Source organism: Anopheles coustani, chromosome X (assembly GCF_943734705.1).
Source record: "Anopheles coustani chromosome X, idAnoCousDA_361_x.2, whole genome shotgun sequence".
NCBI classification, from domain to species: domain Eukaryota; kingdom Metazoa; phylum Arthropoda; class Insecta; order Diptera; family Culicidae; genus Anopheles; species Anopheles coustani.
In genome coordinates this window covers 568601-585811 of record NC_071290.1, presented here as the reverse complement: position 1 = coordinate 585811, position 17211 = coordinate 568601, and the positions used below count along the sequence as shown (strand labels likewise).

At 46.8% G+C, this 17211-nt stretch overlaps 2 protein-coding genes across 2 annotated transcripts in view; one reads left to right on the top strand and one right to left on the bottom strand.

Annotated features, from left to right (window-relative positions):
* Window positions 1-3821, top strand: part of LOC131269427 (RYamide receptor) — a 49519-nt gene extending 45698 nt beyond the window's left edge. The window contains exons 5-8 of the mRNA XM_058271781.1: window positions 142-210; window positions 326-563; window positions 1839-1924; window positions 3789-3821. Of these exons, the coding sequence (XP_058127764.1) occupies window positions 142-210; window positions 326-563; window positions 1839-1924; window positions 3789-3821 (426 nt within the window). The remainder of the gene's footprint in view (window positions 1-141; window positions 211-325; window positions 564-1838; window positions 1925-3788) is intronic.
* A 3017-nt stretch (window positions 3822-6838) lies between these two features.
* Window positions 6839-11078, bottom strand: LOC131269133 (histone-lysine N-methyltransferase 2D-like). The gene is made up of 5 exons (XM_058271459.1): window positions 10939-11078; window positions 9286-9434; window positions 9018-9206; window positions 7506-8286; window positions 6839-7430 (listed from the first exon to the last, which is right to left on the bottom strand). Exons 2-5 carry the CDS (start codon window positions 9374-9376, stop codon window positions 7229-7231), a joined length of 1263 nt encoding a protein of 420 aa, XP_058127442.1. The 5' UTR covers window positions 9377-9434; window positions 10939-11078; the 3' UTR covers window positions 6839-7228.
* Between the last annotated feature and the right edge of the window lie 6133 nt (window positions 11079-17211).

The following is a 17211-nucleotide window of genomic DNA, read 5'->3' as shown; positions in this document are numbered from 1 at the left end:
GGGCGACCCGAACTTTTCTTCCACAAGACAGCTTTACAAAAGACGGACCTTTTTAAAAACGTGGTTGTGGTTGTTTAAAGAAAAGATAAACGCACTACTGGGTCCGAACTAACTTGCACATCCTCTCTCTCATATTCGCAGATGATCAAGATGATGGTAACCGTGGTGATCGTGTTTACGTTCTGCTGGCTGCCCTTCAACTTCCTGATGGTAAGTAGTGAGACGGTAATAGGTGCATTGGCATACGGATTCGGTTATTTAACGATCGGTATGCGATTCCACCTACTGTTGTCTTTAAAACTACCTCGCGCGTCCCTTCTTTCAGTTGATGAAGCTGGAAGCGTCGTGGGACCTGCTGCCATACTTCTGGTTCGCCTTTCACTGGCTCGCCATGTCGCACAGCTGCTACAACCCGATCATCTACTGCTACATGAACGCGCGCTTCCGCAGCGGCTTCATTCTGGTGCTGCACGGCGTGCCGGGCCTGCAGCAGATCTGCTGCTGCATTCGTCACTCGCCGCCGGCCATCGCACGCAACGTGGGCTCCAGCGTTGCCCTCGCCGGTGAGTATTAACCCGTCCCCCCAGCCAACCAGCGCAGCCGAGAAAGCCCGGCATAAGGCTCGACAGCAGGGAGGAAATGCCCTGCGCAAGGAAATCGGGATTACGGAGACAAGTCATCTGCTCAGGATGTGATTGCATTTTTAACAGAATTAGAAGGCAGATAGAAAGTAGGTTCTATCAGTCATAATGTCGTGATTGTCATATTGGTTTCAATCGGATCAGAAAGCACGACGACACGATTGAATCAGAAAGGAACTGAAACGCATGGAAGAGGAAAGGATCAAAGCATACGTAGACTATCCAACTGATCTATTCGAAAATCCTGCACAGTAGCGCACGACCCAACACTAATAAAAACTACTTAAAACAAACTCACCACCTTTATTACTGCCGAACTGAAGGTGGTCCGCCTGGAATGAAACAAAAAAAAACAAATTATTAATAACAATATATTCACTCATACACACAAACACACAGACATTTCTTAAAATTAAAAAAGAAGTTATAATTAAAGAAAATTATAATTAATTGATTGTCAAAGCCGTGCGCGCGTGCGTGATTAAATTGAAATCTGAAGCCGCACATTTTTTCTGGGAAGTCTGAGAAACATCTGCCCATGCCGTCGAAGCGAGATGGCGGCACTGGCAGATCTTACTCAGAATTTACAGAAGTAGCGAAAATCAAAAACTTACCTTGAATTAATAATTAATTTGTCCTTCTGGGAGAGCTGCTCATGCAGAATTTACAGGAACCACTTTACAGGAACACTTACCACCGCTATTTTTTTCACTTGCACTTCACTTTCACTTGCACTTCACACAACATTATATTATTGTGACGCGCACGTGCATCACCGAACGGCACTCAATCTAGAATGATGTAGAATCCTTAGAACGATAGCTCCTTGCGTGATGTTTGACATTTGACAAACTGTATGCTGTAACTCTAACAACCTTGTTCGATTGCTGTAAGTGTCGTAATAATTGAGCCCATTTGACTTTTCCGTTGTATCCCTAAGTAAAAATTACAGCAAATTAAAATATTTCCTACGTTGTGATGGTACAAGTCCGTGATGGAGATAGTTTGCTCTATAACGGATTGGGCTTGTTTTTCATTCAGTTCATTTTAGCTTAGGGCAGCGGATTGAATTTAAATTTTCGAAATTCCGTGGACTATGTTGGTATCCTATAGAACATTCTTTTATATTATTTTATTTTATTCTATTTTCCCCCGGCACTGTCCTCAACGACGGTAAACGCTGCAAACGATGGATAGGAATCGATGAAGTGTCCCATCTGCATCGGGTCAATACATGCACCACGTACATAAGCACCAGAAGAAAACCGAACATCAACCTTCAGGTGAGTATGTATCCGCATATCCAAACATGCCAATCAATACTGGATAGCACAGCCAAGCGGAAGTGACCAAACCACCAGCCTCGAGTCCTGGAAGTGTCGGAAAAGGAAGTGTGTAAATACAACTGCAACAAAACCGGAACCGGTGATTAAGGATTAAGCAACGCGTTCATACGGGGATAATCGAGGGTTATATAACGTCTTCCATTTCCCACATTTCACTGATTCCTCTACCTGAACGCTGTCAACACCATGTTCCGTAGCATCAGGTTCTTCTCGATTCGGAAGCAGGCGGCCCGAGCTGGGAATGTAAAAGTGCGTCCGGAAAATGAAATAATGAGGTTCCGCGTATCCATAGTTGGACGTAGCTTTGTATCGGTACTGGGAACTTTTTATTGAAAACCACAGGGAATGGTTGACTATTTTTTAAAATCAGTAATAAGTTATGTGTAATATAACTAACAAGAACGTTTTATTCATTTATCAATATAAAGCTCTAATGCTATGCCTACTTTTTACAATCAGGCTCGCCGTTGAATCACTAATGAAACACCGGTATCCGTTCGCTGCCGAAGGAGGCATTGTCCCTTTCTATCTACCAAACCACTGACGCACCGAGTGGAATTTAAATGCACTGGATTTTCAACGGTGAGCTTAAAGGATCTTGCTGCGCTTGATTAAAACGGGAATCCGCTTTCCGACGTGTGCCACCTTCGCTCACCCTACTTGCTGTAAAGCGATGCTAACGAAACGAATCGTACGTGCGCTGGTGAAACGATTTGAGTCGTGCCAGGAAAAGAAAAACTCGGCTACCATCGGTGGGTACTTGTTTCGTTTCTCGTTATCGGTTTCCCGCGCTGTTCATCGCCATGTAGTAAGCGGTTCGTTCATTGAATCCGATTTCGATGCAATTTGGCCGCCACCATCCTTGATGTGGTGGTTCCGTTGTTGCGGCGATGATGGCAAGACGAAGTCCACCCACACAATGGAATCCGCAGGGCTCGAGCCGGGTACGAATTTGTGCGCGGCAAATGCACATTATCGTAAATCCCACCGGGTGAGGGAGATCAGCTGCAGCTTTTCGCACGCTTACGTTTCGGAAACGAGAACGTCCTTGGAGTAGCTGATGGCAGTGATCTAGGCTTTCCTTTACTTCCATTTTTCCTCCTACTGAGGCTTACGGCTGGTGGCGATTCTTTTCTTCCACGTGTAAATTAAGTTGTTGCCACAAAGACGAAGGCATCGCTTTCTGCCGAATCTCCATCATAGATTGTTTCCTATGAAAGAACAAATGAGAATAAAAAAAGAATGAAAATAAAAACATCGTAAAACACCCCATAAGGAAAGTCGTCTTCAATGAAACGAAGCTTACTGTATTCCTATAATTAAACATATTAAAATGTACACTAATGAAAATATTTCCAACGTCAAAATACATGAGCTAGCTACCAAATGTGTAACAGCGACGGTCGATGGAGGAATCGGATATACATATTTTGTCTCTATTTATGAGTAAAATAAGTCACACTTATAATGCATTTGATAACCTGCCAAGAACATTTTCTTACACCAAGGAAAACCTTAAGGTTCTTTGAGCAACGTCTTCACTCACCAGAGAGTTTACCATCCGTATTACAATATCCCCGTTGGATCAACAATGTTCCTGTTAATTCCTTCCATCAAAAATGTTTGTTCGCGCGTAGGACGTTTTTAGGATGACATTTCGAGCTGTCTAGCGGGGATGTGGCAATGAGTGGCAAGAAGAAACACAAATAAAGGCTCTCCAATTATAGTAACAATAAGCCAATGTACCAAGAAAGTGTTTTGAGTTGATTTTTCTCACGCTTATGTCTCTTATTCTCTCCAGATGCAGTCGACGGAAACGTCCCTGTTACGGTGATACCAGCAAGCCTACGACTAGAGCGCACCTTTCGCCGGCGCCGGCAGTGCTTACAGCGTGAGCGGCGGTACGGGACCGACGGTGGCGGCGTTGGCCGACCGGTTTCCCTGCCTGCGCTGTCTGGCCGGCGTCGGCAACGGTGCGACCATGGACGGAACGGAAGCGGCGACCAGCGGGGGCGGCAGGCGCAAGCGTGGCGGACGGTGCAGCCATCAACCGACGCCAACGGATGGCAACGGACGGACACGGAGCAAACCCCGGGGCAACGGGAGCGGTAGCGGTGTGATAGAGCTGATGGTAATGGACACGAACGAGGACTCCCTGGCGCACCAGCCCGGCTGCAGTGCTATGCGCACGACGGAACTGCTTGGGAATGAATTTTTTGACGTTAGGTTGGAGCCGGAAGAGAGATCGGGCCGGCGTGTGAAAATCATTGGCGAGGAAGGAAGCTTCCAGCAGTTGGAAGACGCTGGCGGACGTGCGGGGTTTATAGATGGTAAGGGGAAGTAGAAAGAAGAAAAGAGTAAAAAATAACAGTGGCATCAAGCGGAGAAAAAAACAAGGTGTCCCCGTTGGGGTTGAACACAAACTTTTCTTGACAAATTTCTATTAAGACAAGCGCGCGAAATAGGTTAAAAGTTATTTGCCGATCATACATAAAAATATATTGCCCTACGGAGGCAGTCGCTTTTCCCTCGGCCAGACGTTTAGAGAAGGATACGAGTTGGGATAGCAAAGTGGGAAACGACCACACGAATGGAATCGACCCATTCGAACACTCTTTGTCAAAGTTTGGACTCGTTTATCGACAAACGCTTTTGGTTTTCGTTTTTATTCGGCTGTTTCAACAACGGAAAGCTTTAGTACCTTGCGGTTTCCGGTGGCCAGCCGGTTTCCCTCGCCCTCTTGTGATTCCTTTCTTCTCATTTTTTATCTAGTGGTTAAGGAAGAAATTAGTTTCCAACTTTCACATGCCATCCATTCTATAAATCAAATCTGCTGCGATTCGGTTCCTTTTTGAATGCAAAAAAAAAAAGATACGTGATGGTGTGGGTGGGTTTTACTGCACTGGGACGGAGTTTAAAAAAACCTGACCGGTTCATTCCATTCCGAGACCTGCGAGCCGGAATGTCTGAACCTGACAGATGATCCTAAATCTCGCCCAGCACCTAACCCTGGACCGGGCCGGGGTCATCAATCTTTCCGCCCTACCAGATTTGCGTTGCTTAACCAACCACCGAACCAAGAGCGGGTCTTGTTTTTTCTTTAAAGGACAGTTACGCTAGAAGGTAACGAGAAAAAAAGGATGCATACCTTTCGGCTCGTCCTCGAGTTTGTCGTTTCATCGGTGGCACTTGCAGTTTGCTGGTGGATTTGTTTATGTTGAAAGTATAAGTAACCGTTACAACTGGCCGGGGATGGTGGTTTTGGTTGGTGGGCAAGTTTGCTGCCGGTTACGAAGGCGAAACGAAAAAAAAACGGAAACAATTAGCTTCACCGCCAGCGAAGTAGATTAATATAAAATATACACTGCATTCAACTTGATAAAACCCTGACCCATCATGTGGCGGCTGAACAGAAACAAAAAACAAAAACATACGAATGATCTACGAAGTAGTTAATACGATACAGGCCAAACATTCCCGACGCCCCCGTCCCCGTGGCAACCCGACTCCGGTCATTGCACCCAAGTCCAAGGAATGCCGTCCAAGAGTGCCACCGCAGTGCTCCAGCGCAGCAGCGAGGGGAAGGATTGGGGGAGAACATTGAATCGGTGGAAGGGGGGGATCGAGGGCCAACCAGAGATGAAGAGAAGGAAACCATTAGATTGCCGTTGATAGTCATTTTAAGCATATTTACAACATACCGAACTCGCGCTTGACGCTTAATTACGATTACGATTTCATACAAACACACACACATACACACAAACTGTGTAGGCCAACATGCCTAAAGCAGTGAGCCGGAAGATGATGAAACAAGGACACACCCGAATATAAATAACCAACTGATTTTGATAATCGGTTGCACATTGCAAAGGGATTGGATAGGATTTATAACGAACTAATAAACGAGGTACAGTGGATAGACCCAATCCATAGTTTAGCCGACGACCGGGATAGCAGACGGACGAAGAGAAATTAGATAACTTATTGTGGCGCGATAGATGATACTGGATTCTTATTGATTGATTACCACATTCACACAAGATTAGCAGTTAAGGAAAAATGAAAACATTATATTAAATAATTATCTGACTAAATGGCACAACAAATGAATCAAAAATCACACAAAAAAAGAGTGGGTAGGGGATTTGCACCGAGGAGTTTAAAAAAAAACGGGGGGAAACCCATATCGGTGGACTGGAATCTTTACTGTTGCATGGTAGGTTAAGGCAGAAAACAGAACACAAAACCCAATTGGAGGCGATTTCCTTAACGCTAGAATTTAACTGGAATCATGTGATGTGCATGTGAATCACGAGGTGGTAGAGCTAGAAAGGGGGAAAGTTAGGGCAGATAAAGAAAGAAAGGAAAAAAGTATTTGTTCACTATATATATACATACATATATATACATATTCGTAGGCCTAAGGATATATAAACGTATATTTTATCGGTGTATACAAGAAGGGCGATCCGTGGCGGCGGTTTGGATGCCCCCGAGTTGATGTTACCGAGAGAAACCACATTACTGAAACCACTTAAACGAAAAAGAAAAACAAAACAAATTATTAGACAACGCTAAAGTAAACCCATTGACCATTGACGAAGCGTGAGATGCCGAACAGAAGGGGAAAGTGGTGGCTGCTACCATCTGCTGATTAAACCTAGATACTGGAAGATCTAAAAACGAATGTACACCCCCGGAAGCAGTCGAATCGGATTAACGCGCACACTGTATAAATTTCGCAAAAGCTGGATGGACTAAATAAACCAATATTTTGTATGTATTCCTTCCCAACGGAATCGGATGCGTTTGCTTGGCCAAACCAATGGAGCGGAGAGCGGATTTTGGTAAATTACCGTTAGTTTCGTACCGGTGTCGTGTTTATTATGCAATTTTCAAAAAAACAAACAGAAAATATTAATCTCCAATCGTCGATAAATATTCCATTAGAAATTCTATAATGTAATACGTGGTATCGCCCGCCGGCAACCTGTCCATCGTTTGCAAACGCTCTCTTTCTATCTCCCCTCTCATACTCTCTCTATCTGCCCTGATTCTAGTCTATCGTTCGGCTGTCGTGCCTGTTAGGTTTGTATCTCGCTAAGGTAAGTAAGGTTGTAAAATCGGTTTGGAACAATCTCTCGTAAGGCCAGTTGCGGTAAAGGCGCTGCTAGGCTAAGGCTTCTATAGTTAGTTAGTTTCGCGTTGTCTGATGGCACATCGGAGGTGTTCGGGTAGTTAGAGGTCTGTCACTGGCCCGATTCCGCTGACTCCGCCATGCTGTTGCTGTTGCTGCTGCTGCTGCTGCTGCTGCTGCTGCTGCTGTTGCTGCTGCTGCTGCTGCTCCTGCTCCATGGAGGCGCGCGAGACGGTGGCGGTACGGGCGCGATATGGTGTTCCATTACGTTCTTGGCTCACGAGGTTCAGCGAATGCTGCAGCCTGCGAGGGGGGTGTAATGTTAGTGAATGGTTTAAAAACAAGGGACCACCACCAGGGACAGCTGACGTGACTTACATGTTGATGCGCGTTTGATGCGCGGACTTGGCGGCGACGGCGTCCTGCAGTTCGCGGCGAAGCTCTACCTCGCGGAGGTCCGAGTAGTCGCCATTGGAGTGCGGCGTCAGATGGCCCACGGTTTCATCGAACACGGCATCCAGGTGGCGGATGTCACCGCGTTGCAGACTGCCGCTGAGCGACCGGGAGCCGCTGGACAATGGCGAGATGCCGCTTACACCGGCGTTCGGGCTGGCTATGAGGCCCGGATGCGGCATAAGTGGCACAGACGACGGTGGTGGCGGCGGCGGCATCATGCCATGCAGAAATGGCGGAACCCCCGGCAGCGGAATGTTTTGGGAGTAGTGCATTGGCGACGGTGGCCCGTACATATGTTGCTCGTCCGCACGGTGCGGGTACGATTGCAGCAGATGCATCAGTGGAGGTGGCGGTCGGTTTTGGTTGGACGGTCCGCCCTGCCCGTTCGGCCCGTCCAAGCCGCCCAAGCTTAACGCCATCATAAGGCTCTGCACCAGCACATTCGAGCCCTGCTTCAAACAAACGACGTCCCGTTCGAGCGTTTCCAGACGTCCGGCGTGCACCTGTGCCGTGCTGTCTATCTTCCGGATGTCCCGCTTCATTTCAGCGAGATCGCTCTGTATACGGCTGATCTGCAGCTGCAGTGGTAACAGCTCCTGGGTCACCATCACCTTCACGTGCTCCGTCATGCTTGCCTCGCGGACCCGCAGTACCTCGCGCATGTCAGCCACCACTGCCGACGTCACTCCAGGCGCGTAGTTGCCTGCAAGGTGAAAGAAAATAGCGTTAGAAAGCGTGTCTTGGATAATAACATAAGTTTCCTTGTTTTCCTTTTGTTTTCATTATGCCTTTTTGCAGAGATATTTTCGTTCTATTATGTTCTCTACCACTTTCGTCGAAATTAAATAACGTTCGTATTTAAATAGTTTTTATAATGGATAGCACCACCCTTACTATGAGGGTGAAAAAGGTAATTTTATACACTCGACAGTACGGTGCATGTTTCTAAATATGCCCAAACATCAACTAAGGTAACTTCTCCTCCTAACGTACCTTTATCTCTAAAGCAAGAGATTTTGTGTCCAAAAGGCAACCACTAACAACAACATACGCATTAGTGAAACAAAAGTTTAACGATAAAAATCCAACAAATAATTTGGTTGGTTAAAAGAAATGGTAAAATTTTCGGTCAATATGCCTATCTTTAATTCACAGGTAGGAGCTGAATATGGGCAAGTAGATATAGAACGATTTTTATCATCGACACAACACCAACGGTGATAAGAAGGACGGCTGCTTCAAATAAAGACGCACACCGTCTTCATAGTAGTTACGCTCTTGTTGACCAGATTGCGAACGCAACACGGTGGATAGATAAGCAATTTCAATTTCAATAACATTAAATTAAACGGAGGTAAATTGCGTTAGCAGTATAAAGTGGTGAACCGATTGCTGGCTGTGCGCTACAACGTGGACAGCCGAGTTTAAACACACTTGAGTAGTCGTTGCAACCTTGCGATCGGTAGGACGGTGCCGGGCTTTGCAAGCCGAGGCTGCTGTAGTTGGGGCCGCCTCCGCCGACCGGCTGGCTCTGCGTGCTCAGCCCGCCGATGCTGTCCCGCCGGGGAAACAATCCGGGCACGCTGGTGCTCTGGCGTGCCTGCCTCGACCATTCCGCGTCGTCTGTGTTGGTGGGGAGAAATGAAGAAATCAATTTAAAACCCGAAACCGCAAAAATGGGGTTTGCGAAAGGCTCGCGTACTTCTAGCGTCCCGCGTGCGTCGGCTCATCCGTGCATAGGCATGCTCCTCCAACGCGTAGTCCCCGTTCCCATCCGGATCGGTGGCCGGCATCACGGCCGGCGGGACGCTCGGTTCGTCCGTCTCGGTGTCGGAACAATCCGTGCTCTTTCTGTAACGAAAAACAAAATAACGCGATAAAAGATAGACGAAATATTCCGGTAAGCGTATTCGTGCACAGCGAGAAAAGAATGTAAACTAGAAGGGCGAATGAATGGAACCACATAAAATACGAAAAGTGACCAATCGCCAAATGTCGCTGAGGTCAGGTGATCGGACAATAAACCGTGATGCCGTTTAGATAAATGTTCAGTGCGTGCAGTCGCTATCTCATCCAAGACGGTTCGCCTTTTTTCCATACGCCACAGCGGACGGGGTTTGTTATCTTTACGCACCCTCCCTGCCCCGTTTTGGTCGGCAGAAACCGTATGCGAAGGCAAGGTGCGTGCGCGCCTGTGCCTGGGAAATCTTCGGGAAACCGTAGCGCCACCGAACTATCGGTCACATGCATATCGAAGGCGTCACGCATGACCGGAGCGCGATCGATCGAACAGCAGTGTGTCGGGGCGCCGACGAAGCAATGCCGTACGTGAACCCCACAATCAAACAAGGCGAGAAAACAAGGGCGTACTTAACGTCGCTAGCTTTAGCCTAGCAATTTACCGCCGGGCACAGTCGAGCGGGCGAAAACCGAAAGCACAACTCCGCACCGGCCCGTAGGTTTAGGCTAATCGCTGGCGGCGCATATCTATGTGTATCCGATGGAAAAGTTTGGGCATGCTGCTTCTTCACCGGCTTAATTGTTGTCAAATTAGATACGCATCTCGGCGCTGCCTTAATAAAGGAGGGAGAACCGCGATAAAGAGACGGTTCCGAACCGGTCGTGCGCGTGCTGCATCGCTGCCCTAATGGCTAGCCTCCTATCCGCCCATCGAGAAAACAGTCCATTATTGCTAGCTTTTCTCCTCAAGCTCTCCCCCGCTCTTTGTTTCCCTTACAGCTCCGACACTAAAGCGTGGTAAAGAGGATTTTTACACCACTAAACGGTATTTATGATTAATACAAACCCGGTACGGAAATTAAAAAAAAAACCGTTAGGATTTAAAAGTTTTTTCTAGAGAGTTAATATTTCTTAAACAATCCACACCAGTATATAGTCTTGTGCATCCTGAAAGACCTTCTCGATGACATCGGTGGATAAAAATAGTACGAACATATGTCGATGTTTAACCGACAACGCCCGGGATAAGGCCGACTCGCAGGGAGGAAATGCCCTGCGATCCGAAATGTCAGCAAGTGCATAGTAGCTGTTAAAATACGCCACCTTCTGTAATACCAACATAAATAAACAAATATATAAATATGTTGATGTTCATATTGGAACTCAAGCGGGTTCTTCATAGTAAGGACTGCGACTAACTCAAATGCATAGTAGAAAATGTAATAATTGTTTCATAGGTATAAACATTGCATAGTACATGCAATATAAGAGGAAAACATCGAAAAAACAAGGTCAAAGGGACTTTATCCAACAAAAAGTGGCACACTTGGCTTGATGAAGATTGTTGTAATAATAAAAAAAAGGGTAAGAGCAATAAAATATTGATGGAACTCACGGAATTAAACGAGATGAAACAAATTGCGGCGGCTGCTGCTGTCGCGGTTGTTGTTGCTGCAGTTGTTGCCGAGATTGTTGTTGTTGTTGTTGCAGCTGCTCTTGCTGCTGTTGCAGCTGCTGTTGCTGCTGTTGTTGTTGCTGCTGTTGCTGCTGCTGCTGCTGCTGCTGCTGCTGCTGCTGCTGTTGTTGCTGCTGTTGCTGTTGCTGTTGCTGTTGCTGCTGGTGTTGCTGCTGTTGCTGCTGTTGCAGCTGGTGTTGTTGCTGCTGCAGCTGCTGTTGTTGCTGCTGCTGTTGTTGTTGTTGCTGCGGTTGCTGTTGCTGTTGCTGTTGCTGTTGCTGTTGCTGTTGCTGTTGCTGTTGCTGTAGCTGTTGCTGTTGCTGTTGCTGTTGCGGCTTCGGCTGCTGTTGCTGTTGCTGCTGCTGTGGCGGCTGTGGCGGCTTTGGCGGCTTTGGCTGCTGCTGTCGAGCTTGTTGTTGCGGCTGTTGTTGCTGCGGCTGCTGCTGTTGCTGCAACCTGTTGACCAGTTGTTGCTGCTGCTGCTGCTGCTGGTGCTGCTGCTGGTGCGGCTGCTGGCGTTGAAATGCCGATGGATGCAGCGAACAGATACTGCCGGAGGTACTGGGACGCGGATCCAGCATAGCGACTTCCTCTCGTTCCACCTCTGCCTGTTCGACCTGTCGCACGTCGATTGGTAAGAATCGGTACGACATTGCCGTTCTAGTGTACCTCGGTGGCGGAGACGTCGGCAGTGGGTTCAGAGCCCGCAACAGGCGCGGTCTCGCAAATAATGTTGCTGGTGGCAAAGAAAAACGAAGTAACAAATAAACTGTATTCAGTTTGTATTCCAGTTCCTTACTTGTATACAAAAAACAGCCCTTTTTACTTAAGATATAGGTAGTCTTACAGAATCTAAGCGAACCTTAAGTTTCCTGGTTGTCTTACTGACTTTCCGCCCTCATATCAAAAACTCACGCGATTCCCAACCACACAGCAACACACCGCGGGCCACGTACCAGTAAATTTCCCAGCCCAGAGTTTTCCACCGCACTGTAACTACAAGACGACCACTGCGTAACTGGCTCGCACGCCGAGAAAGCACGAACCATGTTTTGGGCCGGCAACAAGAACAGGGATCGGACTGGCCAGGGTTGGGCAGCACACTTACGCGCATTGTGCGCGTGTGCTCCGGTGCGAGGTGGGTGGTGAACGGTGGATGGAGCTGGAAAAACCCAACCCCCACGTAGTGGCGAACCACGGGCCAGCGCTTCATTTTTGTCAAAACCTCGACGAATTTTGTGTTTCGAAGTTCCGTAAACAAATTCATGGCTTTATTACATTTCTCTTACGACACCGAACGCTTTGCTAATGGAACAAGGAATTCATGCCAACTTTCAATTCAAATCAATTGAAGGATTCAATTTGCAAAACCTTGTTTGCAGACGAGATTAAAACCTAAACCGTTCGTCGAGCCACTGTTTGGGTATGTTGTGTTAAGCTACGTAGCGGTTCGTTAATATCCATATCGTGCTGCCCTTCTATTGGACTAAATGTTCTTTTTTTTATCGAGTTTGCATATGTTTATTTTATTCTTTCGTTGACGCCAAGTCGGGCCATTAAAATGCGCGTCGTAAAACGACGATTGGTTGCCGCATGACGATCGCAACATGTGTGTGGGTAGATTTTTATGTTTTAATATTCTCATCTCCCTAATTCGCGTTCAGGATTAACCCTGAAACAGCCATCGGTTCATTTGGTGCATTGCAGGATGGTAATAGTTGATTAATAAAAACCCAAGCGTGCTCAATAACGCGTGGGAGACAAAAAAAACACTAAATTAATACAATAAAAGCAAACCGGTCACCAGTGCAGTGTGTATGGAGTAATCATGGTTTCAACAGCGTTCGATAGGAAATTTTACAATCGATTGAGGAATGAAACTGCCAACATGAAACCGCATTATCCGGTTTTCAGTATCCATAACATGCAAATGGTATCTTTCCACCCGTATGACCTGCTTTGTAATAAGCTTTGGGCATAATTTGGAAACACGCATCATTCTCCAGTATTGGCTTAATATGCACAACTAGTTTGCAGGTTTTTGGATTGTATCGAATGGTACACCTCACTGGAAATAATGTTTATCTTCCCTAACACAATACTACAAACTTGTATAACAAACAGAAACAAAATACGCACTCTCCTAGTTTCCCGAAGTGCGACATTTGTTACTCAATTTGAGTGCAGGATACGATCAGCAGAGCACACACATGCACAACGAAATTGCAAATAAGTTATTAAAAGATCGCAGCTACCACCCGGGAAGCCGGCATGGGATAGCGGTGGAGCGGTGCATGAGCTTTATTGTCGCAGATGAGGTCGCCTTAAAGTTGAGTAGTCTTGAAAGACCAACTCGATGTTCGTCAGAAGATAAAAATAAACCCGGCCATAAGCGGATGTTTGTACTGCAGCAGAAGAGGCAGTTGCAAAACCACCCCGCGTATGGGACGAATTCCATGATGTCCCCTCGAAGCTGGCGGGGATCATTATATTCGTTTTTTAGCAACGGTTTTCCGGGAGCTGGTGAACACACCTCTCCCCGCTGCTCTTTCGTGCTGCAACATTTTGCAACGACGGAAGCCAAAAAAAGACCAAAAGAAAAGGCAAAAGGCGAGAGAAAACCCACTGAGGAGCGTTTTATGCGTTTCGCGTCGGGAATGTAAGGAAATTGTAATTGCAGTCGATTGAAAAATAGGCCAACATGTGTTTCCGATTATGTTACGGCACCGAACGCCACTTTTCCTAGCACGCAAAATGCGGAAGATGCGCCGAAGAGCAATGCGTTGTGCGTTATTTTCCTTTACGCGGGGGGAAATTAAAAATAGCTGTTGTCAGGTGAGGGGCCCTTTTTATCAGACCTCTTTAATTCCTTACACTCAACCTTTGATTTCTTTAACCAAAGGTGCGATGCGACCATTGAAATTATTTTTCAGATATGCCAAAAACCGGGCTGTAGCTATTCCCGCCATTCCTTTTCGTGGGACAATAATACGTGGGCTCTGAATACTTGGCCTCGCCAGTATTGAAGTATGTATTGTGGATGCCCTGTACTTTTCACAACGTTAGAATCGTATGGTTAGAATACTAAATTCATCCAGGGTCATTTCCATCCAGCTCGTTAGTGTTATACATGCATCTTTAGACTCACTTCGTGCAGATCGCTCTGACACCGTCCGCCGCGTGACGCTGCGTGAATACGGCGTGGATGCCCTCGAAGAGTAACGGGGAGGCGGCGACGAATACGGGGTATACGGACGAACATCTGCAAAACAAAAATTAATAAAAAAAAAACCAGTGTAAGAATGGTCGTGATACTGTTAGCTAAATGAATTCAATAGCAGCCTTAAAACTAGATAAACAATTTGTACAACCGAATACAGAAGGGAACATCGGATCGGAAGGGGGAAATCTCCCGGGAAAAAACTGATTTTCCCAGCGTCTTTCGCACAAACGAACGCGGCACTGATTTTAACAAATCTTACTATGTTTTGGTGAAATTAACAAGGAAACCTCGGTTGATAGTTGAGACATGAGATCTACGTCTTTGGGGGATAAAAGTCTTGGTAATCACCGGTTGATCGAGGAGTCGTCGCAGGCGTCGACTTTGGTTTCGGCTGGCTCGGCTTCATCGTAAGGAGATGGATTCACTTTCGCACTACTAGAACGTTTCGCACAGAACTTCTGACACAGACTGAAGCCACTGGAGTGCCGGTCCTGCCTCGAACCCTATCAGGCCGGCGATGCTCCAGCCTCTAGCATCGTCTCCTCGGTTCGCTGTAGGGGACGACAACGGCAGCGATCGTTACGAGTCATTCCGCCAGAAGGACAGGAGCTCCGGCTTGCAAGCAGCTGGGGAGCAATAAAACGGCTTGATCGTCTCGTTTGCAAACCTTCGTTAAAGGCGGGTTCGAGCCGGAAAGTGAAACCGTCCGGGTGAACTTTACCAACGCCCGGCATGGCACCCCCTTGGGAGAGGATCGGTTGCCAGAGAAACGCATCGAGCGGCACTTTTATTGTTTTCCCCCATCGTGGACTAATTATTAGCGCACATCTTGTTTTCCACCACATTGACTTATGCAGGAACAGGCATACGAACCGAAATTTATGCCTTAGCGTTTAACAAGCATTTGGTTCAAGCTGTGTTAAAAATTACAGGAATGTGCCTGGGGAGATGATAGAGCCGATCACTTGTTGGAGCTGAGTGTTTAAATCGTATAATATTAGACTAACCGAGGTTTGCTGGTTTTACCGTACTGCAGCCTCCAAACGCAAGCCATGGCACGTCATCACGGTGAACAAAAACTCGATTCATAAACCTGAGCTTTCCCCCGGGAAGGGAAATGACGTGCCGAATGCTTGGTGGATGAACGCCGGGCGCAAGCGAAATGAGATGTGAAAGAAAACCGGGAACGCTATGCGCGCCGTCGTTCGCTACGGGAAAGCAGAGAAACATCTAATTTTTCGATGAATGAAAAATCCCCGTTAGAGTGTACTGGTTTGGGGCCGTTGAGAGATAGTTTAGGGCAAAGGTTGCCACTTGTTTGTGGTTTACTTTTCCCAACTCCCAGGGCCTGATCTAAAATGTATGAGACAAAAACGGGCGGTATTATTTATGGGGCCAAAACATGTGTTACTTTTTGAATAAGAGAACCATGATTCTTACTACCTTATTACAATATGCAACGTTGTTGATGCGTGTTTTAGGTTCCATATATCGGATATCTGAACTTCTAATGTCATATGTTTTCTTTTCATTCAATTCCAAGTTAAAATGTTTTTCGACATTCAAATAGGATAACAGGAAAACTGCTACTTTCGTAAAATATCACAACGTATCTGAAGCCTGTTGGGAAACGCTGGTTTAGAGAGTTTAGGGAAAACCTACAGAGAAAGCATGGGGCAATGGGCATGGGAAAAAAGGCAGGAGGCTTGTTCAGAGGGAGAAAGCTTTTATTCACTTACCAAAGACGAGCCGCCGGTTCTCTAGGGTAGCTGGGGTGGTTGGCGACCGATTTGACCAACCCGGTTCTGGCCACGAGCACACCGGTCCGCATGAAAATGTACCCTTGGCACCGGCGTTCCTTTCCTCCCCTGGGGGCGGATCGTTCGCTAATGAGTCGAAACGAAAACAAACGACGCACGTATCACGGCAACAAACCACAAGTACACAACGTTTTTCTTAACAAAACAATTGTGGATCGAACACAGCTGTTGGTTGATGGCCGAAATTGTCAAACCATGGGATATTGTGTGTGTGTGAATGTGCTTGGAGGGATTTTTAGCGAATGGTTTCTCGATTGTTTTGATGGACGGCGAACATTGGTCGATGCGGGGGTGGTGCGGTACAGGCAATGGTAACGAAGGAACGTCCGGTTGAGAGGGTGAGTCAGTTGGTTGGTGGAATGTTGAGTTATAGCTGGTTGCGCTTGCCTTCTGCCGATGTTACATCCCTTCACCCGCCTCCCCCCCACACAAGCTAACCACTCACCCTACACAATTGCTTTTTCACGACGAAGCTTTCCTCTCGCCTAATTGTTTACGCTTTCGATCGCTTTGCATTACGATAGCTGAGTTTTCTAACAGCACACAGCCGAAGGAAAATAGGCACTGGTTAAGCGAACACCAGCGAGCTTATGCACTTTGGAACGCAAGACGGTCAAGACGCAAGATATGATTTCGATGCGAGCTGGACAACAAGCTCGAAGCACCTTCCTCTTCGTGGAAAACCATCCACCAGCCGCTACCGACACAGGTTGTTGATATTTCTAGTGCACACCAATTTCCGCACCTGCCGTCACCAGTATCAAGTGACACCATCAGAACCAAAACTAGCAGCAACAACAACGAAATAAACCACCAACTAAAAGTTGCACAGCAAATGAAATTAACTGAAAAAGTCTCCACTGCTTTTCGTAACACCTATCCGGGTCTGCTCGCGACACGAACGGTGGTCAAATGATGGAAGGTGCTAGGCGAGCAGCGGCGGGGGCAGTAGGGCAGCTGGCAGCTTGCAACTGATCGTTTTTATCGTTTGGCTGTCACTCGCGGCGATCGAAACCGTGCAGTTTGCGGTGTCCGTTTGAAAAAGTCGTTAGCCGACCAAGAGTGGTGCTGTTTCGGCGAGAAAATGCTATCTAAATGCTTTCGGATGTCGGGTGATTGCCTCAATTACACGTGCTAAAAATTATAAATATTTACAAACACATGAAAAAG